Source organism: Caenorhabditis briggsae (genome assembly GCF_000004555.2).
Source record: "Caenorhabditis briggsae complete genome, chrI, whole genome shotgun sequence".
Classification (NCBI taxonomy): Eukaryota; Metazoa; Nematoda; class Chromadorea; order Rhabditida; family Rhabditidae; genus Caenorhabditis; species Caenorhabditis briggsae.
In genome coordinates this window covers 9,062,592-9,090,258 of record NC_013489.2, presented here as the reverse complement: position 1 = coordinate 9,090,258, position 27,667 = coordinate 9,062,592, and the positions used below count along the sequence as shown (strand labels likewise).

Sequence of the window (27,667 nt, the reverse complement as noted above, 5' to 3'; positions counted from 1 at the left end):
ATCCTATGAAAGATACCAAAATTTTGTCAACTGATAAAATATTGGTGATATCATGATTAATAATTTGTCAGTTGAAAACTTTTTGATATCTTTCACAGAAATCGAGATAATTGAGCTCAAATCTGACGGTTTGGAGGGGTTCTATTAGAGGTAATAGAGTATACTCTGTATGGTATCCGATAACGAAGTCGTTCGTACTATACCTCTGATTTCTGATTTATAGAGTTCGAAACGTCCGAAAGCAGTTTTTTAGGTAAAATCAACAACAACGTCTAGATTTGGAGTACTTGATCATTCTGATATTCCAAAATTTTCAAATTTTGCATAAGCCATGACCCTGTGGATAACACAAAACTTGACCGAAAAACTCGGAAACACAAATCCAGTCTGAAAATCAAAAATCGGTGTTTTTCAGTCTGTGAATATTCCGAATATTCCGTATTCAAACTGAGACTGTTTAGTATAAAACAAGTTGTTTCATATCTCAATTTCAGTGAAATAACTTTTGTTTCTCTTCTTTTTGTTTGTATTTTCAACTTTTTTTTCGATTAGGTACATCGTGTCGACTCATCGAAATTCGCTTTTTTTTGTTTCAAGTTTCATTCGTTCCGCAATCGGATTAAAACCAATTCAAAAGCGGCACGCAATCGAAACCTTTCCGTTTTCAGTTTTAACAATTTCAGTCAGTTTGTTTTTTCCTTTTGTGTGATGTTGTTGTATTAGAAACTGTATCCGTTAGTATCCTAATATTCTGGACTATTATGCTGGTGCAAAAAATGGAAGCTGTGGAAGAGAAACACCGGCCGAAGGTCCCGGAACGAAATCTACCATATCCTAACAATATTGTTTTAAATAAAAAACATTTTCAGGTTACGGTAGTTACCGCTGGGATACCTTCGGCCACGGCCGCCAGCTTTTTTATTCCACAGTTCCAATTTTAGCATAACATCATAATACCACGTGACTACAGTAATCCCGTATTTCTCCTAACTATAAAATTAAAAATTTTATAGGCATGCACTTTTCCTGTTTTCATTACCCTGGATCCATTTCATTTTAATTGCTCTAGCAGGTGTCAAACATGGGCACACCACTCTGCCCAAATACTCGGTACCATTCACCATCACTTCCCCCCGGTTTTCGCACTTTTCCACATCTCGTTTTTTTTCATATTTTGTCCATGAGAGCTTTTTCAATGGAATTCCACAAACTTTTTGAGGTTTCTCTAGTGCTCTCTCATAAATTCACACTGTTTCTCGCTTTAAATGTGTTGTCGTTAATCGGTGGATATTTGCGAAAATCTGATCAAATACAGGCTGTACACACTCCGAATCCTAGGCATCATGCTTTGATGTTTGAAGTTGGAAGTTTTTTCAAAAAAAAAACGAAAAAGAAACAAGCAACAAAATTAAAAATAGGAACTTCCTGGATTGTCAAAGCATTAGTGATTCCCAGTTCTTTGAGACTAGTTGTTCCTGCAGAATGTTCTTCTGAATTATTAACCCTACTTCTTCCCAAAAAAAACTTCTTCTCCCCCATCCACCCACCCAAAATCTTGAGCTCTGAGAAACGAATGAGGAAACAGAAATTGAAGGAATTCTGACGTCTGAATTGCCTTTTTTTTCAACCCCCATTACGATTGAGTCTCTCAATTGGTTTCCTTTTCATCCACTTTTTAATAGACTTCAAACTTTTAGTGTTTTCTAACCTAAAGATGACGTCGGGGGCTTTTCTTCTATTTTAAAACTGAATCTGAAAATAGAACTGTATTAATATATTCTAGAAATTCTGCCGGTTGAGTGCCCTCCTAATGTATACCACAGAAAATATAGAAATCTAGACTAATAAATAGAAAAACAATAAATAGTGAGATGTCTAATTAGTAAAGAAGAAATCTTTTCAGATGAATAAAATTGTATAGATTCACTTCTTCTTGAACAAAAAAATGTCTAGTGGATATAAGAAATCGGAGAAATCTAATTGCAAAAGAAGAGATGAGATTGTGCCACTATAGATATACAAGATTGAGAGAAAAACTTTGATTAGCCTCTTTACGAATATTCGAATATTTTTCTTCTTCTGAAAAAAGAATAGATGATCATTCTGAAATACCATAAAACCTGTAATAGAAGGGCCTTCTAACTTTTAACTTTGACCTAATTTTTCTCGGTTCCTGTCAAAGATATAAAAAAATTAGTGACCTGATAAATTGCTTATCAGATAATGAAAAAAAATTCAGTTGACTCATACTTGTAATCCGGGCCTTTGCCGGGCCTTCGCGGGCCCTGCCATAACTTCTTTCAGAATCAATGTTTTCGAACCAACTCAATCAGGTATGATAGAGCTCCACGAGTACTACAAAACGGTATTATTTGAAATACTGTATCTTATCTATGAACAAAGTTACAGAGAAAAAGGAGCAAAAAAAAAACAGTCCCGCCCCGGGCCTGCCGGGCCGTGCGAGAAAAGCCACTTTATGACCTGTGACTTTGTTCATAGATAAGATACAGTATTCCAAATAATACCGTTTTGTAGTACTCGTGGAGCTCTTACATATCTAATTTAGTTGGTTCGAAAATATAGATTCTGAAAGAAATTATGGCAGGGCCCGCGAAGGCCCGGCAATGGCCCGGATTACAAGTATGGTCTCGCCTCCTTTAACATCCTGCATAGAAATCAAGCTAACTGAGCTCAAGAACAACCGCATCAAGAAGGTTTCGTCTGAATCCGAGAACATTGAATCCTTCAAATTAGGTTGACTTCCAGTTCCTTTCCTAGATACAGATCATTTGAACCTTCACTTCTTCTTCTCCGCAACGAACTTGTTTTCAGTATTTCGAACTTTTCTCAAGAAGAATACATTCCCAAACTCTAAAAATAAGTACCGAAACTCATGACACTGTCTCCTTTACTCTCATTTAAGTTTCGATTTCGATGCACTCCGAAATTAGAGGACAAAAAAATGTGTGATCTTCCTGTTTTCACATTCTTCTCAAATTCCAAATGACCTTTTAAAAATCAAAAGAAAATTGAAAGAGTTTAGAAAGGAGATTTTGGTGACAGATAAAATAAATTAGAGAACTTGAGAGACACTGAAACATACTATTCCAAAAGATCAAAAATGGGTATTTTCTCGATGCTTCTGGAACTTTCCTTCTTCTTCTCCTCTTGTCCTCCTCTTCTTGTTGTCTTGCCCGGCGGAGAGTGAATAGAGAGTGTATGAGAAGAAGAGACGCAGAGTAAACAAGCAAACAAGAGAGAAACGGGTAGCTTCGAGAAGGTTCCAGAAAAGTTGCAACAGAGGATATAAAAGAGAATTTGGGAGTTGAGAATAACTTTTGCAAATTTTCAAATTGAAATTCGGAAATTATTCGAAACCAATTCTGAAGCGCTTTTGGGACCATGCGAAAGGATAGAAGGCAACAGGTAATTGAAGATTTTTGGTGTGGTCAGTTAGTCTCCTTCTTTCATTTGTTCCAATAATATTATTAGTATACCAATTCCCTAAACAACCCTCCCCCAATCTGATCTTTTCGTGATCTCCAACCCATTCGGTCAACCTTGTATTGTTTGTAAATGAGACTTGCTCTTTGAGTAACACCGGCAAAAAGCTAGTAGCTCATCATGAGTCACACTCAGGCTGTGCCAAAAACTAGTATTACGTTTTTTTTTAGCAAAAGCATTAATTAGACTCGACGTCATTTGAGATCTTATGTTTAGAATTAGATCATATTGCATAACGTCAGTGAGAGATGCGCAATATGGGTCAACCTACAGTAACCCAATAGAATTCCAGACTTCTTGAAAACAATAATCTAAAAAAAAAAAAGAGAACGACCCAAAAAGAAAGAAAACATACGTCATTAGAAATTCTAATGGTACAAAGTTGAAAGGGTGTATATGCCGGAATAAATGAAAATTACTCGGTTTTTTCTCTCCTCCTACACCTCTCTTATTTCATTTTTTCTTTTTCTATTCCTCAGTTCCAAATGACGTTGTCGACGTCTTCAGAAATGACATCATCATCAAAAAAGGGGTTCTACTCTCTATTGGCTCTCGTGGTGCTTTCTCGCAAAAAATAGCCACGCGAAAGCAAGGACTCGGGGAGCCGGTTTCAAACGCTCTCTTCAATCTCCATACTCTCTAATTTTCTCCTTTTTTGCGAGGGCGACTCTCTCTCCTGGCCATTGAGAGGAACCCCCTTGCGGTCGACGCCAAAACAAAATGACGTCGTCAGCGTGCGCGAAAAGGGGCGGGGCTTGGGACGTAGCGGGCGGAGTTTCGAAAAGAGAGAGAAACGCACATCTCTCTCTCTCTCTTTTTATGTACATTTGAGAAGAACATCATACTACTTTGTCTCTAACTATTCACTGAATAAGAATCAGACTAAGAATCTTAAGAATGCGTGGAAGACGTTCTCGCACTGTGATCAATTATGATCAACATGGAAACATGTATAAGACTGTAAGTTCACATTCCCATACCTTATATAGCCTGTTTGACGCGCCTTCGGCTCTTCAAACAGCTGGCTGGTTCGCCTTCGGCTCTCCGTTCCTCACTGTTTCAAGTTTAAGCTCTTATCTCGGTTCCTGTGCCAACTATCAAAAATGTGTCAACTGGCAACATTTTTTTGATGTTATGGTAAACTATTTATCAGTTGAACATTTTTTATATCTTTCACAGAAACCGAGATAAATTGGCTCAAATTTGAAAGTTAGGAAGCCCTTCTATTACTATAAATTTGAAAGATTTTCAAATGATTTCTGAAGGTTTGCCGTCTCATTTCCCTCATAGCAAATCAATCTCTGATCCACTAGTTCGGAAATTTTCAAAGTGTCAAAAAACGGTACCAAGTTGTCTTTGTGAGCAATCCCTTTTGTTTGATTTTCGGAGAAGTTAGAGTTGTTGGCATATAACATTCTTTGGCATTTCTTGGGTCATCGAACACATTTTTGAGTTCATTTAGAGCGCAATTCAATTAAAGCTTAACGAGTTGAGTGCTGTTGAATTAGACTCAATACAAAATTGTGAAATTTCTTCTCCATTTTCGAATTTTTTCGTTTCTTTCTGTTTCAGCACTTCAGCACTTTTTCCTTATCACACAAAAAGAGCAAAAAAGAGAGAATTTATCAGTTCCAGTGGTCGAAAATCAACAACGCTTTCTTTTTTTCTAGATTTTTCTTCACATTTTTTTGCTCCTTTTCTAAATTTTTCTGTATTTCAGCTGACTCCACACGGATCAAACAGAATGCGAAACGGAAACGGATATCAAGGAAATCAACACACTCAGCAGAACCAACACTACCAAAACCACCAGAATCATCAAAGTCATCAGAATCACGCGGCACAAAATAACAATCAGAACTCAATCCAAGAAACGGCAGTTGTTGAAAAGATTGTATCCAGGACGATGCTTTTGGCCAAAGGACAGGTATGTTTTTCTGAGAAACTTCTCAAAACTTAGGATTTTAAAAAACTAGTTCCAAATAAGAAATAATGTTAAAAATAGAAGAAGAACGGAGTGTCTTTACAACTTTGATTGATGACTGGAGAGAGAGTATCGGTGAAGATTCTGAAGAAAAATCAGATGAATATGTTGTAAAATTTATTCCAAAAGATGCGGAACCAAAGGTTAAACCACACCTTCTATGAAAAAGACAAACTTTTTTAGAACACCTGATCAAACAGTTTCCCCTATTTTCCTAATTTCTCTGTGTCTCTCCCTCTCTCATAATATGTCACTGAAAACCTTACACATTCGGATGCCACCCCCTGCGCCCAAAAACAAGTCCTTTTTTTAACATCACAAGCGCATCAGAAGCTGACTATGATGACGTAGATTGGAATGTTTCTCTGATTCTCTCTCTTTCCGAAAAAAACACAGAATAAGAATACGAATAAAATGGAAAGAAGGGGGCAGAAGGGAACTAGAAAAGAAAACTTTTAATGAGGCTGAACATGCAATATGTAAACAAAAAAAAATATATTTCAGATGAAACGACTTCGAGCTGTTCTAGACGAACGTGTTGAGATTCATGGAAGAGGAAATTTCCCGACGATTTCGACAAAACTCATTGATTTGATTCGGTGTGTTCGGACACATTTGGGGTGAGTGAGACGTTTTCTTTTGGGCTAAAATCGGAGCTAATTGAAAGGTAAAAAATCATAATGGGAGCTGACTATGAGGAAGAGAAAATCTGGTGGCCGCGGAACTACCGTAACTAGCAGATATTTATTACTTTCATATTTTTCTCAATTTCGTCCGTTTTCCGCTCAGATAGTTTGGAAAACCTTTCTGAGCCATAAACAAGCCACGATTAAACTAAAAAAGGTGCCCGATTAGCCACGGCTGAAAAAGTTTATAAGGGGCTTAGAATAGTTTCGTTGTTGCTTATAAAAGTTTATACATTGCTCGAAAAAGTTTGAAAGTGCTAATAGTTTTACTGTCGCTTAAAAAGGTTTATTCGTTGCTTGAAAAAGTTAGAGAAGGGCTTAGAAAAGTTTTTTTGATACTTAAAAAAGTTTATTCGTTGCTTAAAAAAGTTGTTTCACAGCTAAAAAGGTTTTATCGTTTCTACAAAAGGTTTCAACTATTGGTTCTTTTGATTTAGAAAAACTTTATTTTATGACTTGTTTGGAGGCCGAAATTTTAGGTTACGGTGATTTTCGTTACGGGGATCGTTGGCCACGCCCACAAGATTTCTCTCTTCCAAAGCCCCGATTTTTATACAAGCATTATGGAAACAATGAACTAAAATTGATTTTATGAATTATAATATTTCAGAGCTGCTCAAGTCCGCGCCCGTGATATTCGATTGAATGGCGGTGCTGCATCATTTGTTGCCTCATCCGATGACTTCACCTATGCTGATCTCGACCTGATTTTCCCAATTCAAATCGACGATGAAAGTGGTGAGAACGCTGAAAAGACGATTTTCGAATCGATTCGTGAGGCCGTATTCACAACGATTCGTGAGCTGATGCCGGATAACATTGGAAAGGAAAAATTCGATTTTGAAACTCTCAAGGATGTTTACATTAGGAAGATGATCAAGGTTTGTTGTATTCTTCAATATGTTCAACTAATAAAATTTATTCTTAGGTTGCATCCGACAACGACGTCTGGTCGTTGTTCTCTCTGAACAACGAATACGGACGGTGCATTGAATTAAAGTTTGTGAACAAGATGAAAAGACAATTCGAGTTCTCTGTCGATTCATTCCAAATCCATCTTGACCCACTTCTCGACGATTTTGAGAGTTGTGAACAGAAAAAGGTGACAATTGAGAGCATGTATGGAGATATTCATCAAGCGATTAATCATCTTCACGAAAGATTAATTGATACTGTTAAACCGGAAGAAATCCGTGGAGGTGGTCTTTTGAAGTATTGTCATCTGATCATCAGAGGATACAAAGCTGCCAAACCATGGAATTGCCGCAAGTTGGAGAGGTATTCATTTTTTAGGTATTTTTGAAATCTCTCATTGTTTAATTTCAGATACATGTGCTCCCGTTTCTTCATCGATTTCCCAGACTTGAACTCTCAAGAGAACAAACTTCGCAATTATTTGGATTCTCACTTTGGAACATCATTCAACGGTGTTACATACGATCAATGGTCTTCTTCTGGATCAGATACCGAATCTGAAGCATCCACTTCTCAAGCAACGTCTTCATCTCTCCTCGTCACTGGTCAAGCTAAATACGATTTCTTGATGCTTTTGTATCGAGTTATCGATGAAAGCACTGTTTGCTTGATGGCTCATGAACGACATATGACACTGAACATGATTGACAGAGTAGCTTTCCAGGTAATTGTTTGAATTCTAATGGTATTATCTCATACTATAATTTCAGCTCTCAATGCAATGCTACAGCCCACCAAACTTCTCATCTGGCTCATCGACCCCTCCCCGGACAACCCTTTTTTATCTGCCTCCAGACGCAGCGACGTGGATTCCAGTAATCTGAATTTCATGAAGAATCTAAATGATTTGGTTTTCTTCATTATTTTTTGGAAAAGCAAATAGTTTCTCCCACTTCTAAGCTTATACATAATTGTTAATAGGCATCATCCTCATCCTTTTTTCTTCCAAATGTAAATACCGTACCTCTTCCTGGCTAGTGTTTATAGATTTTCAGAAGCCTCAAAAACCTCCATTTCTCCAATACAGAAGTATTGTCAATTTTTAAAACTGTCCTCAACTATTTTGTCCACAGGTGCATTTCCTCTAGAGTTCCCATTTTCTCCCATCTCTCTTGTAAAATTCTGTTGTTCATCTGTTCATCACCGGCTGGCACGTTGTGAACCCCGAGCACCGACCAATATTGCCCAACAAAACACTTCCCATTCTCACGTCTCTGGTTACATTTTTTAGATTTGAACGGGGTCATCAAACACTTTTCTGTATATTTCATACGAAGTCTAACACATCGAAAAAAGCTTAAATAAAAAATTGTGTCTAGAATCTTAATTTTTACTGCACTTTATTACAAAAATACATGCCCTATAAGGATAAAACATGCCAATAACGGATAGTGCTCATAGCAGGGGATGTGTAAAACGGTCAGATGACCACAGCATAGGATAAAAACTGGTTTAATCGAGTTATTATATAAGATGGAGTGACGTTTAGGCGTTGACACGCTTCATGTGCAAGTCGGTCATCTGGTATGACAACTCCTTGGTCAAGTCCTTGAGACGGTTCGATTCGGATCCTTCGGCTTCAATCGGAGCACCATCACTGAAAATCGTACTTTATTGTAGTTATTGTAGTCAACAACTTACGTCTTCTCAGCCCAAAGTGCGCGCCCTCTTTTGGCGTACTCATTGGCCACATACAACGGAGTTGGGACCGAGGTGGAGAGTGCAACGATTTGAGATGATGGCACAGAGTGAAGGTCAATTCCTCGAGTCTGTCCATCGGGGCATTGCAATCATCGGCAAGAACCGAGTAGAGTGGAGTTTTGGCGGTACCTTGCAAGGTTGTATGAGAGTTCAAGAAGAACTGCTTGCAGGCAGGGTGAGTGACCGAATTATCCAAAACGATTCCTGGTGGAATATTCATTTCGGTGGCCTTGGTTCCGCGGAGCTGAAAGAAATTGATTGTGTTGATCTTTTTTCACTTTACAAACCTGATCTTTGAAGAAGCGGTAGCTGTGTTCCTTGGTGACGACAATGTAGATCATTTTGATATCCTTACAATATCCGTGAATGATTGCACGTGCAAGCGGAATCTCATAGGCAAGAATCGAAGGATGAGAGCCTTCCGAAGCTCCACTACGATAGATGATGATACGTTTAGGGAAACGTTTGCGGTTTTTCTCATACATCTCCATGGAGTTCTTCAAGACATCTTCAATCGAAGACATGGTCTGAAATTGTTGAATATGGTTTTTCGGTCCACATTTTATTGTATCGATAAAATATTTGAAATAAACCAGATAAATATAGAGAAGAAACATACATCTTGGCCAACCGAAGCAAGAACGAAGTCACCAACGAACTCGTGATTGGAGACAGCATTAGAAGCGAATCCAACAATTTGTGGGTTCAGATGGCCCTTTCCCTCCAACAAAAACTTCGTTCCTGGTGGCGGTGCAGAGATTCCCACACCGATGATGAGTTGATCATCGGTCATACTTCTCTTGGTATCCGAGACAGTATAGTTGAGACCGCCCAATTTGATGTTGGTCTTGTTAATAACGTTCTCGAGTGTGAGTCGTTTTCCATCTTTGCAGACTGAGGTTGCCTTCGACATCTTCATATCTTGAATGATCATCATGTCTCTTTGTTCGAGAGCTTTGTACTTCTCTGAAAATATTATATACCGCCAGTCTAGTTTGATTAAACTCACGATGAAGATGGGTAATGTTATCATCAGTGATGATGAATACATATTTGCACTTATTCATGGCAATGTTCTCAAGCTTAGACATGGCTTGATCTACATGGAGAAGGCTAGTTTCTGCCGGAGTTTTGACGGTGATGCCTTTTCGCTGGAGAGTATCCATGAACATGCTGCAGAATGCGCTGAAAAACATCGATTTCGATATGTCTCGTATTAAAATCTCTTTCTCACTTCAGGTCTTGAACACTGAATCTCGAGTGTTGTGTACCGACAGCGTAGATGGCCCACAAGTCTGGGAAAACAGCTGGCTTATTGTAGCATCCTGGTGGTGGTCTCCATTTTCCAGCGTCGGAACTAGTCTTCTTTTCATACACAATTTCTTTTCCTTCAAGTTCACGAGCTTTGATCTAAATAAAAAAAATCATAAAACTCGTTAAATCTAGAGCATACCATCAATGGTTCTGGATAAACTTTGATTCCCAGAGCCTGAAGAAGTTCATTTTCTTCGGTGATATTGACAGCCTTTTTTCCAGTCACGATTAATCTCTGGCGAACATCAGGAAGAACTGCACATTCCTTCGTGGTTTTTTGCGACTGCTGACCAGTTTGCTGTGGGATAGTAACGCGTTGGTTCTTGGTGATCGTCATCAATTCGGCAGGATAGAAGTTTTTGTTTCCTCTCTCCTTACAAATAAGCAGATTTGCACCAGGGAACTTCAAAGCAATGTTGTACTTTTCATGATAGTACTGTTGCACAGTACAGCTTTTTCCGTCAGACAACTCAAATCTAGCTTTTGCAGCACAATCCTGATGAATTCCTTCAATTCTCAGATGACGAGTTCTGTTCGAGTAGCTCGCATAGCAATCGAGGCCTCGAATGACTTGAGAAGCTTTATCTCTATCATTATCAGACATTCCTCGAGAGACATCTCTATTAACGATTTCAGAAAACTTTTCCAAGACATTCTGCTCCTTGTGGAACGCAGCCTTCATTCCATCGATGACGACAGATGGGTTGTTCTGTCCACGACCATAAGGTCCTTCAATGAATTGAATCGATTTCTTGAGGCCCGGATAAAGAACTTTTCCATCACCAACGTCGATACAATCTCTCGCATCGAAACCTTCCTCGGTGGCTCTGAGGAAGTAAACCTTTCCGTGTTCAAAACATCCAATGCGGTCTCTGAAATATGAACATAAAGAATCCATTTACTCTAACGATCACAAATCCTTACGTTTGTTTGACACAATGTTGATTGAGCGCGAGCTCCAAGAATTGCGTATACTCTCGGTTGTTGGATTCAGTGTTTTGATCAGCAGTTCTCTTTCCGAGGGTCTCAGATGAGATTACAAGGGCATTGTCCCGTGGAGAGTAAACCTCAAGAGAAATACAAGGGAGAGATTTCAGCTCTTGATTCTCAATCTCAGCACCATTGATTTCAAATATACGAGATTTCTTTTCCTTGGCATCAAGTTGAGAGAACAGATTCACAGTTGTATAAAGAGTGCTCTGTCCATCATAAATAATACAATTGCCATCCTTCATCTTGAAGAAATCGGGATTTTTCTCGACAGCGTAGAAGAAGATGTTACAGCATTTCTCGTGTCGATCCAATACCACGAAGTCTTCTTTGCCCTTTTTGGTGAAAACCGCCTCCTTCGTTGGACTGAGCTCGGCTTTAGCGTGCACCATGTAGCGGAAAACAGTAGTCTCCTTTTCGATTTCGATTCCGAAGATGTTGGTTTGAATGTCAGCCGGCTTGCCCACTTTTCCTGGCTCAGATGGTTTCAGATAGACTTTAGGGGCTGCTTCGACCTAAATTCTGATTGATAAGAAAGAAAATCGTTTGCTAACTTTACATTGAGTTGACCGAGACGCTTGATGCATGCATCGTTTCCACTCTTCTGATGAAGTTCCTGTGGATTCGTCGGGATTGGTGCCATCGGAGTCATCGGCGGAGCCGTGACTGGCGGCATCGGTGGCATTGGAGGCATAGGCGGTGCTGGTGGATGGGGCGGCATTATTACTTATTCATAAGTCGCTTATTAGTTATTGCTGAAAATGATGTATTCTCAGTACGCATATTTTGAATCAAGTTGATGATTAGCGATATTTTATCTAAATTTAGTTCATGCACGGAGTTCTCCAAGTAAATTGGCAAATGTGGGAAAAAACGAGTGTTCCGAGAATTCTTGAGAGGGCAAAAACTGAATTTATCCGAAAATATTTCGGAGTGTACAAACATTTTGCGATCATTGGGGTAAAAAGCAATTCGGGGACAAAATACATGAAAACATTCAAAATTTCTAGCCTAAAGTTTTAGGTTTTGCACCCGCTTGTACCCCCCAGATCTTTGTACCCTCCGAATTATGGCAATTTCTCATTTGAAAAAAAGCAGAAATAAAAAATTTGCAAACAAAAGACAAAACTTCAAAAATGAAAAGCTTCCGAAATGGAAAAAATAAACGGGTGGCGCAATGCCGGCAATTTTCCCGCCAGGTTATCTACAGTAACCCACGATCGTGGCGAGACCAAAACGGCACGCATAAACAACGCACCTTTAAAGAGAACAGTGCTGAATTTCTTTTTTTTTGTTATCAAGCTTCAAGTGATCGGTATGGATTTTGTTGTGTGCAACAATTGTGGGTGTCCGCCCAGTAAAAGAAACTTTTTCATTACGGCCTGCTCACATGTCTACTGCGAAGCTTGTCGTGCGACACCGAATTCAGACTTTTGCGACCTATGCAAAATACCGGCTAAAATGCTGAAAATGGATAAAAGCTTGCCGAGAAATGTGAAGAGAGTTTTCTCGGACATAGGAGCAATGAGTGCTGAAATTCAAAAACGACTGAACAAAGCCATCGAATTCCAGAAGTATCAGAAGTACTACAGATGAAAATGGAAAACAGAAAGGCAACGAGGATTGTGTAAAATTTTTCCTAACAATTTCAAGTTTAGTCGGCAATTCGAAAAGAACAAATCGCCAAAATCGAAGGAAAGGCACAGGAGTTTATGGGACAGCTATCGAAGTTGGCATCATTTGAGGAAAAAAATCAGAAAAAGATAGACGAGACGTTACTCGAGAACGAAAAACTTAAAGACTTGTGAGTTTCACTAGCATTCGAAATCAGCGTTTTGTTATCTCTTTGTTGACATATCACAGATGGTAGCAACGTACCTACAAACATAATTGTTTGTTACTCCGTGCTATCACCAAAATATTTCAGAATCAAATCGATAGAATTGGAAATGGCGAATACAGTCCTGCAAGTTGATGATGACGAATATGAAGATGACTTCTTTTTGAGGAACACCCCTACATCTTCAAGTCCGTCTGTAGCAGGATCCATCACTGATAATGAAGATCTCGATTTCGTGAGTTGTGATTTTTGTTACAAAACTATAAAGTTCATTCAGGATCTGCTGGGACTCAAAAATCGGTCCGATTCGTCTTCATCAAGTAGTTCTTCACAATCGAATCGTGCTGGCTCATTGTTTTAGCTTATAGCCTGGTTCTAAATTGCATCTTTCTTCGAAAATGGCTGTCCTAATTTTGCTGTGAATAAACAACCATTTCCTGGTAGTGCGATTAACCATTTTTGAATGTGAATTCAAGAAATCTGTGCCGAAAAAATTAGACACAAGATTTTTCAGTTGTTTTTCGCTAGTTTATATGATTTCTCTTGTACTTTCCGAACAGTCTTGAAACATTTTATTCTCATGAAATTCAAACAAAAACAAAGAAACAAGAATAACTAAAGCTAAATGGAAGATTGTTCTATTCTGTCGATATGAATCATATAACACGCTCATTCTCTGGTGATTCCGGAATAGCTCCATTGATGAGTGGGATACGTCGCAAGAAGTCGAGGATCTTTTGTTTCAGCGATGTAGAGGTTTGTGCTTCCGCGACTAACCGGCGAGCCAAATCGGAATCTAGTTCGAGAGTACTGAACATGCGCTCTCGACCCCAAAGCATCGTATACATTGCTCCAAAACTAGCAAGCATCTGAATCGCAGCGCACGTCGCCATTACAGAGCGGGCTGGTTTAGATCCTGAAATATCGTTTTGACTTTGCACATAAAGAAACCAATGACCCACCTTCCCAACCTAGTGTCAGGAATTCTAATAGATTGTTAACTACTGGCAGTGACTTAGCCTTTCCAACTGCTGATTCCCTGTTTATCAGAACGTAGTGAGCCAAGTAGGGAGTAGCCAACATTGGTAGTGCGATTCCCGTAGCCAAGCCAATTGCTAAACTGTTGATGATGAGGCATGAAGGACAGGGCGTCAGTTCATTAAACACTTTTGGAGTAACAATAATCTGTAAACTCGGAATTGAATTGGGAAAACTTGATTTTTTTTTCTTAAGTACCTGATAGAGCATGAAATAAGTGACGCCAGAAGAATACACTCCAAACACAAAAGGCGATTTTGGACATTTCCTAATTGAATCGAAGAACTTTGCCTTTGCATCATACAAGAACATTTCTGAGTTGATTCGTGTTGCTGAAACTCACTTTTCATAAAAATGTTATTATTTAACTGAAGACTCACCAATTAAAGAGGAGGTGACACAGTTCGCTAATAAGCCTGCATGAACGGGCCAAGTGAGAGCTCTGCGTTCTTGCTGGAACGGCCACGTTGATGAGAGTCGACTCATCAGATGAGCTTGATCGGCGGAAGACATTGAGGAGAGGTTCTGCCAGAGTGTAGAACGACTCGATGAATCGTTCGGAGCATCTCTGAAAATGACAGAGTATGCAACTGTGATCACAAAAACCTGAAAATCATGAAGGTACCTCGCAGCTGTGACTAATCCTCTATTCACTGCATGTGACTCCAACTTTGATATATTTTCAGAGTTTTTCCATAGTGATAGAAACTGTGTGTTATTTGGTTCTTTTTCTTGGACCATCTGTAAACACAAAACATTCAATAAGAACCCCTCTCACTTTTTTTAGATAATTTAAAAATAGGCAATGGTCAATCGACCCGAATTTCAACGAGATGAAGCTGTTTTTCTTTTCCTTTTATATAGTTTTTTTTTGCCTTTTTGTTTGATTTTAAATCAAAAGCCGAATTGGAAAATTTTGTTTAAACTTAGGATACAATATATAGTAATACATTAAGTTGAAAAAATAAAATTAGCTACATTAGTTTTCAGCACATTTTTCGGATTTTTTTTTTTGAAACAATGGAATTCAATAGGGGAAAGAGAAAAAACAATTAAAGTACTAAAGTAAGCGCGCGAGAGAGCAAAATCACATTCAGAGGGGGGAAAGAAGTTCTTATTTGGGAGCACATCCAGATTTTGGGAAATGGAAACTAAAGCCAAATTGTGTGTGTGGAAGCGGTAAAATTTTAAAATTCACAATAGAAAAAAGAAGAGAAATTTTGGCAGGTGTAGCAAATTGTAGAAGGAGTTGACTTCGGATGAGAAATGACAAATAGACGACTAGGGAATTGAAATACAGTTGTTGTAGAACTATAATCGAGTCTGAAAATTGAAAAAGTTAAGAATCAGATTTATCATGCAGATGGTTAGAGACGAGAGACACACGAAAGTGAGAAGCAAAGACAATTAGACACACTCTACAGGATTAGGACTTTTATGAAACGATTAGTTATATCGGAATTTGATAATGTTGCATTATCTTTCTTGTTATTGAATTGTTTTTCTTCTTACTAACTATAAACACTATTTGAAGCGATACTAGACACGTACACATCAAGCATACAAGGCGCAGTTTGTTACACTTAAAGACATAGAGGTTATTCGTTGAGAAAGAATACCTAAATGGAAAGATTGAAAGAACGGAAGTAGAAGATGAAGAAGGTGTGTCTCTTCACGCCGTAGTCGCGTCACCACTCACTATTTCTTCTATTTCATCCTGCTCTTCTGCCAATTTCTCATCAGTTGGCTTCGGTTGAGCGAACAGTCGTTCCACCTGTAATTATTCCATTTTTAATGAATAAAGGTAATATGTTCGGATTCAATACCTTCTTTTCTTTCTTTTCTATGCTCATTGTCTGTCCTGCGTCTCGATAAGACCTTCGAAGCGGTACACGGGACATTGAAGATGAAGGATCTCGTGCCGAATTGGCTGAAATTCACAAAAAGGGAATACATATAATAAATAAGAGAACGAATAACGTACCGCGATCTTCACTCATGCCAGGCGTTTCCCTATTATATAGCCTAGTAGATTCTCTCGCCGTTTGAGACCCGAAAAGAGCCGAATCACGTGGAGTGGTACTACTGGCTCCATCGGGTACCGTAACTGTCATATTCAAACCGTCCCGCTCGGATTCTCGATGTGGACGATGTGCACTGTTGACTACTACTGTTTGTTCATCTTCGTAACTGCTTCCTTTCACCATCCGTCGCCGCGATGGAGATTGTTTAAGAGCTAAAATACAAAAAATTGAATCACAAGAAGAATAGAATCAGAAGTGGGCACAAAGAAGGCTCCAGCTAACTGAAACACATTTTTTGGTGAAAATATTGAAATGTGCAAGTTTTTACAATTCGCGCCAAAAGCTTCGGGTCTCCTATTTATAATATTCCAAGCTTCTGGTGACATTCTCATTTTATGTATAAAACCGAGCCGTAATTTGAAGAAGGACCTGCTTTATATCACTAATTGTAAAATTTGTGCAACCGAATTTCGCTAAACTGATAAAAAATTGAATATAGGTCAAATTTTTTTTTTTTTTTGACAGGATGTCATTTAATATTGTCATTGAATTTTTTTCACGTTTCTGTGGGGCATGCCAGAATGAAAGAAAAGAAAAAGGAAATTTGTAATGAAATATAACAGAATAGCAAAACAGGATAGGGCAGGCAGCTGATTAGGGGAGGACCAACCACAGTTGATAGAAGATTAGTTACATGAAATTACATCCAAGACAAGAACCAAACACGAACTACGGGTACAATTCGGACCATATCAATTAAATGTTGATTTTTTTTAATTTTGAGACTGTTTAAAGACCTTCAAAAATGATTAGGTTATGTGTTAAACTTGTGAGACGAAAACTAGGATACATCCAGAAACTACGATTGTTAAATATAACAGAAACCAGATTAGAAATTAACTGGAGATACTCAAAATACAATTGTAAAAAGGACGCGACGAAACATAATTCCATTGATATAATAAATAAAATAAGTTGTTTAAAAAAATCACCGAGATAACTGTGGACCAGAGTGCGAAATTTCGCGCTTCTCTTTTCGTCGGCTGTAATCGTTAATTGGGAGAGAGATAATGAGGAGTAATAGAGGGAAGAAGTTGTTATAATATTAGTTTCGTTTTTTTTTTCAAATCGCCATAATAGAAGGTTAAAGGTAGGAATCAGATGAGAAAAGAAGAAAAAGAGTAGAAGTTTTTAGTAGAAAACATTTCTGACACGATCATTTAACTGGAATCTAGTCTCTAAATAGACCTAGAAATTTTAATTAGTGCCTTTAATAGTTTTTTTTCAAAGGATTTTTATTCTTTCAACTAATAACAGACTTTATTCGAATTACAAATGTTTTCGAATCACATCAGAAACGGACATAACGCAAAAATTTCTTCACGAGTGTACAAACTGTACAAAGCAGTCATCACAAACGAGAAAAAAGGAAAAATAAATTTTGTTTAATTTGTTTATCTTTTGCTTAGCTCATACTCTACAACTGCATAAATTTCACTGTAGTTATTTCAGATACATTTTTTGATAGGCCAAAAACTGAATAATATTCCCCAGTCGTTGAAATTAAGGATAGAAGAAGTGGAAAGTGATAGGGAAGTTCGATTTTGGGTGCTGGTCATTGAAAACTAAAGGATGATAGAGGAAATATAGCTGAAAGAGAAAGAGAGAGAGAGATGGATGGAAAAAAGAAAAGAAAGTTTGACAATTGTCTACACGACGTTTTGATTTTAAAAAACATACCTGTGCCCTTCTTGAAAACTTTTTCAGTCATAAAACTCAAAAACCGAGATGCGTAGAAATTTGGATTGTGCACCGAGATAGTGTCCTGAAACATTTCGATATGGTCTTCTTCTATTTCAATTATAGACTCACTCCATCATGAAGAATCGCTTTCCATGTGTGCTCCATTTTCTTTAGCAGCCGATAATTTTGAAGAATATCAATGATACCTGAAAATATGAATTTCGTTTACAATTGCTTGGTTTCTTCATTCTGTTTTTACCTAAATAAAGAACCAGTCTATCACCGTTTGAGTTTCTAGCAGGCACTCCGCCATGAGGAATATCCCCATCTCCTGTGTCCCAGACGCTGAATTTCTCTTGGAGCACTTTATGGCTTTCTGTTTTTTCTCCAGAAAACTGATCAGTTGATGTTGATGGAGCTGGTGCGACCTCTCCGTTCTGTTCTGCCCTTTCTTTAATTCCTAATTCAACGTTATGAATTCCAACAAGCAGCGAATAATCCATAATTTTGAAACTCTCCATCACCTGGAAACTTGAGTTTTCAACACTTTATAATTCCAACAAACTCACCAAACAGTCCCTACTAATCGATCGCATCAACGCATCTAAAGCAATGGGATCAATGAAAATTCCATCTTTGTGATTTTCGAGAAAGTCCAAATCTTTCAGCGTCGGGTGAGCTTTCGACCGCTCCGCTTTGTTAGCCATTCGTTTGTATGTTGATCCTTTCAAGTCGTATTTCTCATGCATTGTGACAGTTTGAGGCAACAAATTGTTCATTACTAATAGTCGAATATTCTTTCCGAGACTCTGAAAGAAATAGTTTTTTAAATTAATAAATTTAGTTTTAATTACCTGATAGCAGAATAATCCGAAGAATTTAGGTAGAAGAGTTCGTGGATTCTGATTTAGATTCTGCAAGAAATTTCATATAATTTCTTTAATTGTTGCAAAACATACCATGTAGTAACCGGGAAGTAGTTTTTGCAAAAAATCAGCTTCTTTATGTTGCACCGTTTTTATGATAAACTGATCATCTTGTGACACATAGAATATTGATCCTGAAGCTCCAGCGTTTGATAATTCTTTCAATGGTTCGGTGCAAATTGATCGCTGAAAAAAGCTTTATTCGTTACATCGGTGATAAAGAACACTTACTAAAAAATCAGCAGGTTTAATGTGGAAAAGATTTCGAAAATATCGAAAAGCAATTGGAGCATATGTTCGGAATCTGAAGTCACCGAAGGAGTGAGACGGAGTGATTGTCGAACCAGCACTAAAAATTGATTCATTTGTGGTCGAGCCATTATGGGTCGAAACTGATGCTAACTTACGCCGGAAACGCAACAATATCAACTTTTTCAAAATCCTGTAGAAGGACATCTCGATTGGGTAAAGACGCAAGACTTCCTGAAGCAAAATCAATATTTTTTAATGTGAAATTATCAAAATTACCTATTGAGTTCGAAATTCCTAACTGAATAGCTTGCATAAGCGCATTTGTGGGCACTTTTTTGTATGAAACCCCTCCTTGCTCATCAATTCGCCGATGTCCAAGTTTTTCTTTTGTATTCTGAGGCTCTCGTGATGTTAAATTACCACCTGCGGAAGTTGAGTTCAACGGTATATCTCTCGCTTCATTGTCCGGTCGGAGAATCGGTGCTTCCACCTTGAATTAAGAACATTTTGGTTTTAAGAAAAAATTATCAAAGCTATCTTACTTTTTCACCATTTTCTCCATTTTCCTCGGGCGGTTTTCCTTCTGAAATAATTACAGTTATTCATCTCCAATACATTTAATAATTAATTTTTACCTTCGTCGGCATCACCAGTTCGTGTAAAGACGATTGTCGAAGACCTGGCTGTCATGAACTGAAAAAAAAAACTTTGATATTATAAAAACAAATCAAATATGAAGAAGAAGAAGAGCGGGAGAAAGAATAAGGAAAACTTGGAAATAAGAACAAGAGAAAAGGTGAGGAGAGCAGAGGGAGCTTTATTGTTTTTGCTCTTTTCTTTGTTTCTTTGCGTTCTCCTCATTCTTTGAATACTATCATCTATTCAATTTTTCCAAACTGAGAGAAAAGACAGAATTTCATGAGGAAAACGACGGGCGGTAGAGGTGATGAAGAAACGGGGCAGATGTTGATGATGTATTTTCGCACCGTCTGCGCCTATAGATTTCTCATTATGTCTCGTTATACTGAAGACTAGACAGTTCTTATAATAAAGAACCATTGAAGTTGGTGAAAAGGCTTTTATGGGGAAATAGAAAATCGTTTGAAAACATTTCAAAATTGGGTGAAATTGAGATTAAACTGGGAAATTAATTTTTTACAACGCTCCGAAATAACGCACTGCGCGTTGTTTAGCAGCTGTTTTTACTAAATTTTGGAAATTCTTCATATTTATCATTGAATGATGAAAGATCCAATTTAGAGAAGAATATATTAAAAATTAAATAAAGAGCAAGAAAAGAAAAGAGAGTAAGCGATACCTTTTCTTCATTGAGCAAAATGCGTTCTCCGTTCTGATGCATTGAAAAGTTAGTGAAACAGCTTCAGTAAGTGTCCATATCATTTCACCATCAGACAACATTTAGACTGGGGCTTAGCCATAAAAGCAGAGAGTGGAAACACCAAGAAAGGGAAAATGTCCAGAAGAAGGCTTTGTGGAAAAAAGAAAAAAAAGAAGTAGTGGGAATGGGTTGCTGGGAAAAGAGCACAGAGAGAGAGCTCCACAGCTCCCCCTCTCTTCGCTCTTTTCGTCTTTTTTCCTTCGTTTTCCCTCTTTTTCTCAATGCGCCGACATCACCAAAACTAGATCGATATAGAAAGGAAGCGTCCTCGCACTAGCATTTCGAGAGAGGAAAAAAGAAGGAAGAAGTTGGTGGGAAGTTGCAACTATCACCAAAGAATCGGTCAATTCATGAAACATTCATCATTGAGAAACAATGAATATTATTTTGAACTTTGGACCAGGAGATAAATTCTTCCAATAGATGTGGAAGAGTTAGTAAGTTCCCAGGTTTTCAAAGAGTACATTTATCATAATTACAAGAACTATTTAGTTCTTTCCGTTGAAACACAGAAGATAAATACTTGTTTATCAAAAAAAAAGATAAATAGATATTGAAAGAAATTTTTATAAAGAGTTTTTTCAAGTTACAATGCAAGATGTTCAGTTGAATTTTCCATGACAAAAGCACATGTAGAGAAAGAAAAAAATGTGGAATACATTTATATTCTGATTTTGATTCTCCCATCATTCTCGACATCAGTGGCAAGCCGGTTTTGGTAGGAAGAGACCTGCGGCAGCGAAAATGTAATCTTGTAGTCCTGTTGGAAGATAGGAGAACGGAATGAACCTGAAGATCAGGGTGATCTTCGTGGAGAAGGGATAGTTGATTAAACATACAAAAGAATACTGTCCCATCCTATTTGGTATCGAGATCTCGGATATTTGGCAGTGATTGCATGAAAATAAGCATCAACCACAAGTGAGATTTGAGAAGAAGCAATTGAATTCAAGAACATTTGTGTTGACTGGCGAGCTGTTTTTCAAAAAGGAGGGTTTTACGCATGATAACGAAATCCTTACCATCATTAAAGAATTTCTCCCCGTATTGCGCTTTCACATCTGACGGGGCTTGCTCCCAAGCTTCCGAAATTTCTGCCTTGAACAAAATTATTGGTCGACTTAGTTTGGAGAAACAAATCTCACATCTATTTTCTGTCTGTTGATCAATGGTGTATCAAAGAAACCTGGTTCCAGAATATGTACTGATATCCCAAAAGCTCGGAGCTCTTGTCTTATCACATCACAATAAGCAGAAACACCATATTTAGATACTGTATATGGCCCAAGACCGGGAAGACCCACACGTGCACAAATACTAGCAACCTGGACCACACGACCTCTGAATCAGTTCAGATATATAGAACAAAGTGAAAATTAATGATACCTAGCTTTCTTCAAAAGTTTTTTGACCGCCATCGTCGTTCTCACCGGACCCCATAAATTGATTTCAACTACTTTCAGATATTCTCTCATGTCTAAAAAGTCATCTGCAATATGTTTTCCCGTGATTCCTGCGTTATTCACCACTGCATGGAGACCTGGAAATTATTCATTTAGGAATATGCGTTCTCAGATATCTTCTCTCTTCCTTTTTTCCCATACCTCCAAACTTTTCACATTTCTCCTCAAGTCGTTTGGCCGTTTTCTCAACCGACTCGTCACTTGTCACGTCCATCAAAAACGCGTCGAGAGACCGCCCGTTTCCGATAGATTTTCGAGCCTCCGCACTAAGACTCTCGATTCCCTGAAATGGGCAATCCCCAATTTTATGTGATACGGGGGGACTGGTGGGTCTTTGTGTCGTGGTGGTGAAAGTTTGAAAACGGGAAATTTTAAGAAGGTTGACTCTAATACCGTAGAACCTGTAAAAGAAGGGCTCCTAACTTTCAAATTTGAGCCTACCGTCAACGCTCTAATAGAAGGCCACACAACTTGAAGCCAACATATCTCGATTTCTGTGAAAGATATCAAAAAGTGGCTAACTGATGAAATTTTGCTGATTTTATGATAAATATTTGTCAGTTTTGGTGGCTTTCTACTAGAGTGTTTACGGTATTCATCTCGCTATCAGTTACTGTAAAAGATATGCAGAGTTGCCAACTAATACAAAGTTTATCATAATATCATTAAAAATTTTTTAGTTGACACATTTTTGATATCTTGAATAGGATCCAAGAAAAAGCAGCTCCAACTTGACAATTTGAGAGCATGTGATTCCTAGAATTTTATTTTTAATAAAGACAAAAAAGATTGGTGGGTTCCGAGAGAATTTCTCTGTGTTTGGAAGGATAATTTTCGGCTGGATTACTGTAGTTCTAGAAAATGTAGAATTTTTTGGGAAACGCGCTGTTTTGTTCGTATGTCAAATCTTCAAATTATTTGCGAAAAGGCTCTCAAAATCTGAAAATCTTTCAAACTGAGATTCAAAAATACCAGAAAATTAAAATATCCCAGAAATTCAGAATTTCTGAAAATCACAAAAACTTCGAAAGTTCAGGAAGTTGTGGAATTCTGAAGTTCTGAAATTAAAAAAAAATACGAATTTCAGAAATTCATACAATTTTCGAAATTCCGGAAAATCGTATTCAAAACGTTTCAAAACGTTAATAGCCCCTCTATTACATGTTTTAAAGTATATGGTTCTTCCAGTTTAGTACTTTGTATTGTATCTGATTTTTCACTACACTCGTTGAGAAGTTTGGCAGTGTTTGAATTCAAAATGAGAACGTTGCAGAAATTTTATTTTAGAGCCAAGTGATTCCAAACATTAAAAACCAAAATGATTTTGACTACCTGTTTAGTTAAACATCCTGCGAAAACTGGCATCCCATGTTCTAGACATTCAGAGCTAATCCACGACCAAACCCTTAGTTTCGAAAAGTTGTTCAAATGATTCGAATATTGAAAATTACCAGTGTCACATCCAGTGATAAAAACTGCTCTCTTTGAAAGATTGTCTATTGAAACAGTTTCTAGGCAATATCGAATTAGCAAAAAAAAAGCGAATATTACACCAAAACATAGGAGAGCTTCTAGAACAGTTAGGCCTAAAACCCAATAAAGCAATCCAAACATAGTGGTGTTAATAACTGGATCTGAAAAATAGGAGAAGTAGGTATTGCAGTTTTTGTTGTTCACCAAACTCTGCTGTTATAACAGTAATTTGAGTTATTAAGTACCTCGTTGGCTCTCGTTATCAGTGACATTTGTTGACAATGATAATAGTGAAATGTTGACTGAAGGCATCACGGTAGAGTTTAGCCTAGTGCTATATGGTATAGATCATAAGGAAATTGTGAAGAATTGAAGGTTGAAACAACTTTTCGCATATTGGATTATACTTTTTATATTTTCCCCAAACTGTTTAATCTTTTCATATTTCTTTTCTTTTTAATACCAGTTTAGGCACTCCTCATATGCCATCACCGTAATCCTTTCGAAGGTGGCCGACCGAAACACGAGAAAGACGCCAACCCCTCAGATGGCGCACAACCCGATCGTTGGCGCAGAAGTCGTTTAAAAATTGTTATTTTTAAAACCTTTTTGTTGTCTGCATTCAATTTACAACTTCTTCAGATATTTTTTTTTCGAATAAAGTTATTTAATTTAATTATTTAGGACTGCAAAATGCGGACCAAACTTGATGGCCGTATTCGTACTCAAATCGAGAATGGCGTCGCCACCGGGCACCGCTCTATGTTCGCACTAGTTGGAGATAAAGCTAGAGATCAAGTGCCAATTCTTTATCATATTCTATCAAAATCAACTGTTTCTGCCCGCCCAAACGTTCTCTGGTGCTACAAAAAAGAGTTATCATTCTCAACTCATCGTCAAAAGAAGGCCAAGAAGATTAAAAAGGCAACGACTACAATTTCTGGCAGTCTTCCAGATGCTGATCCTTTTGATGTGTTCATTTCATCAACTCAAATCAGATATTGTTATTACAACGAAACCGAAAAAATCCTGGGAAACACATTCGGAGTTCTCGTTTTACAAGTAAGGAATATTTCGTCTTATCAGATAATATGAATTGTTTCTTCAGGACTTCGAAGCAATGACACCGAATCTTCTTGCTAGAACTATCGAAACTATTGAGGGAGGTGGAATGGTTATTCTCTTGATGCAATCAGTTCGATCTCTTCGCCAGCTTTACACGATCTCAATGGATGTTCATAATCGATATCGTACTGAAGCTCACAATGAAATCACAGCACGTTTCAATGAGCGATTCATTCTTTCATTGGCATCATGCTCATCGATTCTTGTTCTTGACGATCAATTAAAAGTTTTGCCGATTTCAAGTCATATTGAGAATGTTGAAGCCGTTTCTGCGTCTCAAAAGGTAGGTTCAGCCTGTTCAGAAGTTTTTACTAGAAGTTCTTTGCAGAAAATCCAAAGTGAATCTGATGCCGAGCTTGCAAGTCTCAAAGAAGCAATGAAGGCCACAAAACCAATTGGTCCGTTGCTTTCTCGTGCTCGTACAGCATGCCAAGCCAAAGCTCTTCTCCGTTTCCTTGATGTCATCACTGAAAAACAGTCAAATGTTACATGTTCTCTCACCGCTGGCCGTGGACGTGGTAAATCAGCGGCTGTCGGTTTATCTCTAGCCGGAGCTGTTGCATTTGGCTACACCAACATTTTCGTGACATCTCCAACACCGGAAAATTTGAAGACATTGTTCGAATTCGTCGTCAAAGGACTTGATGCTCTCGACTACCAAGAGCATACTGATTACGAGCTCATCCAATCGGCTAATCCAGAGTTCAAAAATTGTCTAGTTCGAGTTCAAGTGTTTCGGGAGCATAAGCAAACAATTCAGGTTCATATCATATTCTTTCTTAATTGTAACACCGATATTTTTCAGTATATCAGTCCAACAGATGTCGAAAAACTTGGACAATGTGAGTTGATCGTGATTGATGAAGCCGCTGCCATTCCCCTTCTTCTTGTTAAGGAACTCATTTCTGGTGAGTATTCGGCCTACACCTCGCTTTAATGGAAGTTTTTCAGGCCCATACGTTTCGTTTTTGGCATCAACTATAAATGGTTACGAAGGAACTGGTCGTTCGTTGTCACTGAAACTGTTGCAGCAGCTGAGACAACAATCAGCTGGAGGAGAAGCCAAAGAAGGAAAAGTGGCATCCAGCAAAGGAAGAACTCTTCACGAGATGCACATGGAGGAGAGCATTCGTTATAAGCCAGGAGATAAGGTGAGAGTTTAATGTTCTTAAGAAAACTGAAAAAAATTGTAATTTGTTTTATGCAGATTGAAAAATGGTTAAACCGTCTCCTCTGCCTCGATGCCACAAGTTGTCAACTGAAACTCGAATGTGGAACGCCTCCACCAGCTGATTGCGAACTTTACATTGTCAACCGAGACACTCTGTTCTCCTTTCATGATGCATCTGAGAGTTTCCTTCAACAAGTGATGGCGATCTTTGTTTCTGCTCATTACAAAAACAGCCCGAATGATTTACAGGTTCGAAAGTGTTAGAGTTGTTCGTATTTTCTAATGTTTCTTTTCAGATGCTTTCTGATGCTCCAGCTCACAATTTGTTTGTTCTGATGGCTCCAATCGACAAATCTCGAAAAACAATTCCAGAAGTTTTGGCAGTGGTTCAATTGTGTCTTGAAGGTCGTTTGGATTCAGATAAAGTTGAAAATGGGTTGGAAAGTGGGAAACGAGCTGCTGGAGATCTTATTCCATGGACGATCTCGCAACAATTCATGGATAAACAGTTCGGAACTCTCTGTGGTGGTAGAATCGTTCGAGTTGCAGTTCATCCAGATTATCAATCAATGGGATACGGAAGCCGTGCTGTCCAACTGATCGAGCAATATTACCTGGGACTAGCTGCATCTTTAGATGAAGATGAACATGCGAATGGTGTCCAGAAGAAAACTACTATCAAGCAAGTGAAGGATGGTCATACTGTAGAACTTCTCGAAGAACGCATCGAGCCAAGAGCAGATCTACCTCCACTTCTTCAACGTCTTGATGAACGAAAACCGGAAAAGTTAGACTACTTAGGAGTATCATTCGGTCTCACTGTTCCCCTTTTGAAATTTTGGAAGCGTTGTGAGTTCGTGCCAGTTTACATTCGACAGAATTCTAACGATATCACCGGTGAGCATACCTGCATTATGCTCAAAGCGCTTGAGGCAGGAAGCACTGACAACGATGGTAGGAGTTCCACAATTGCTTAGCAGTGTATACTTTTTTCTCCAGATGAGCCGATGGCAACATGGCTGCCAGTCTATTGGCGCGAGTTTCGACGTCGGCTGGTGAATTTGCTTTCCTACGATTTCTCGACTTTCTCAGCTCAATTGGCTCTTTCTCTACTTCAAATGAAGAATAAGAGCGCCGAGAAACAAATGAAACGATATGTTATTGAAAGATCCGAGTTGGCGATTCATTTATCAAACACTGACTTGCGAAGAATGAGCCAATACGGACGTAACATGGTCGATTCTCACATCATCACAGACATTTTGCCAACTGTTGCCAAACTGTACTTTGAACAGCGATTGCCACAGGATGTAAGTAAACCTTTTTTCCGTAGATTACTCATGTTTTTCATTCCAGCTCAAACTAGCTGTAACTCAATCTGCCATCTTGCTTGCTCGTGGTCTCCAACGCAAACAGTTCGATGACGTGTCCAAGGAGCTCGATCTTCCGGCGAATCAAGTGTTTGCTCTTCTCACTAAAGCAATTCGACGAATTGGTGACTGGTTTGATGAAGTCTGTGAAACTGCGGTCAGGTGGGTAATAGCGAAAACTACTTCCTTTTAGTTATTACAACTCAAAAATAAAAATTTACTTTCAGAGAGAATCTCGATAAAACATCGGAGGCTGCATCTAACAACAGAACAGTTTCTAGTTTGCCAAAAGCAGTGCCACTGGCAAACCTCGAAGATGAACTCGATGAAGCTGCAAAAGAAATCCGTGCTCGTCATGAGAAGGATAGAAAAGCTCTGTTAGCCGAGTTGGGATCCGAATTGCAGAAATACGAAATTACTCAAGACGAAAAAGAGTTAGCTGAAGCATATGAGTCAGTCAATATGAAATATGCGAACAAACTTATCAGTGTCAAGAGTAAAAGGTGATTTCCCCTCTTCTGATTGAATTTTTTGAAACATATTTTTCAGAACTGCAATTCAAGCTCAGATTCCTGATGAAAAAAATCCGCTAGAGAAGAAGACGAAGAAGAAGAAGCGTTTCTCTTCCGGAGGTCGTCATTGAATACATCCATAAACTTTTTGTTATCTGGTTATTGTCGAAATTATAA

The 27,667-nt window shown here is 38.3% G+C and overlaps 7 protein-coding genes across 7 annotated transcripts; 3 read left to right on the top strand and 4 right to left on the bottom strand.

Annotated features, from left to right (window-relative positions):
- Positions 1-4,401: 4,401 nt before the first annotated feature.
- Cbr-pqn-44 lies at positions 4,402-7,973 on the top strand (the record flags this gene model as incomplete). The annotated part of the gene is made up of 7 exons (XM_045239519.1): positions 4,402-4,464; positions 5,225-5,431; positions 5,993-6,108; positions 6,785-7,031; positions 7,103-7,452; positions 7,501-7,813; positions 7,860-7,973. 7 exons carry the CDS (start codon positions 4,402-4,404, stop codon positions 7,971-7,973), a joined length of 1,410 nt encoding a protein of 469 aa, XP_045094828.1.
- A 661-nt stretch (positions 7,974-8,634) lies between these two features.
- On the bottom strand, positions 8,635-11,875 carry CBG12321 (the record flags this gene model as incomplete). Its single annotated transcript, XM_045239512.1, is given in 9 exon segments — positions 8,635-8,746; positions 8,760-9,094; positions 9,138-9,377; positions 9,470-9,763; positions 9,813-10,035; positions 10,085-10,260; positions 10,304-11,036; positions 11,089-11,669; positions 11,714-11,875. The coding sequence occupies 9 exon segments, from the start codon at positions 11,873-11,875 to the stop codon at positions 8,635-8,637; spliced, it is 2,856 nt and encodes a 951-aa protein (XP_045094829.1).
- Positions 11,876-13,103: 1,228 nt separating this feature from the next.
- CBG12322 lies at positions 13,104-13,355 on the top strand (the record flags this gene model as incomplete). Its single annotated transcript, XM_002639563.2, has 2 exons — positions 13,104-13,229; positions 13,272-13,355. The coding sequence occupies 2 exons, from the start codon at positions 13,104-13,106 to the stop codon at positions 13,353-13,355; spliced, it is 210 nt and encodes a 69-aa protein (XP_002639609.2).
- Positions 13,356-13,650: 295 nt separating this feature from the next.
- Positions 13,651-19,667, bottom strand: Cbr-ppk-1 (the record flags this gene model as incomplete). The annotated part of the gene is made up of 18 exons (XM_045239499.1): positions 13,651-13,910; positions 13,957-14,179; positions 14,231-14,364; positions 14,413-14,600; positions 14,658-14,773; positions 15,732-15,806; positions 15,859-15,962; positions 16,017-16,268; positions 17,797-17,881; positions 17,929-18,005; positions 18,059-18,323; positions 18,369-18,713; positions 18,759-18,911; positions 18,957-19,074; positions 19,133-19,208; positions 19,254-19,467; positions 19,520-19,560; positions 19,613-19,667. The coding sequence occupies 18 exons, from the start codon at positions 19,665-19,667 to the stop codon at positions 13,651-13,653; spliced, it is 2,781 nt and encodes a 926-aa protein (XP_045094830.1).
- A 1,407-nt stretch (positions 19,668-21,074) lies between these two features.
- Cbr-dhs-2 lies at positions 21,075-23,204 on the bottom strand (the record flags this gene model as incomplete). The annotated part of the gene is made up of 7 exons (XM_002639566.1): positions 21,075-21,165; positions 21,216-21,351; positions 21,399-21,474; positions 21,522-21,717; positions 21,763-21,916; positions 21,981-22,122; positions 23,172-23,204. 7 exons carry the CDS (start codon positions 23,202-23,204, stop codon positions 21,075-21,077), a joined length of 828 nt encoding a protein of 275 aa, XP_002639612.1.
- CBG12326 lies at positions 22,872-23,624 on the bottom strand (the record flags this gene model as incomplete). The annotated part of the gene is made up of 3 exons (XM_002639567.1): positions 22,872-22,897; positions 23,291-23,473; positions 23,558-23,624. 3 exons carry the CDS (start codon positions 23,622-23,624, stop codon positions 22,872-22,874), a joined length of 276 nt encoding a protein of 91 aa, XP_002639613.1.
- Positions 23,625-24,005: 381 nt separating this feature from the next.
- On the top strand, positions 24,006-27,621 carry Cbr-nath-10 (the record flags this gene model as incomplete). Its single annotated transcript, XM_045239482.1, has 9 exons — positions 24,006-24,374; positions 24,421-25,349; positions 25,381-25,588; positions 25,645-25,857; positions 25,905-26,562; positions 26,608-26,918; positions 26,965-27,140; positions 27,206-27,481; positions 27,528-27,621. The coding sequence occupies 9 exons, from the start codon at positions 24,006-24,008 to the stop codon at positions 27,619-27,621; spliced, it is 3,234 nt and encodes a 1,077-aa protein (XP_045094831.1).
- Positions 27,622-27,667: the final 46 nt, after the last annotated feature.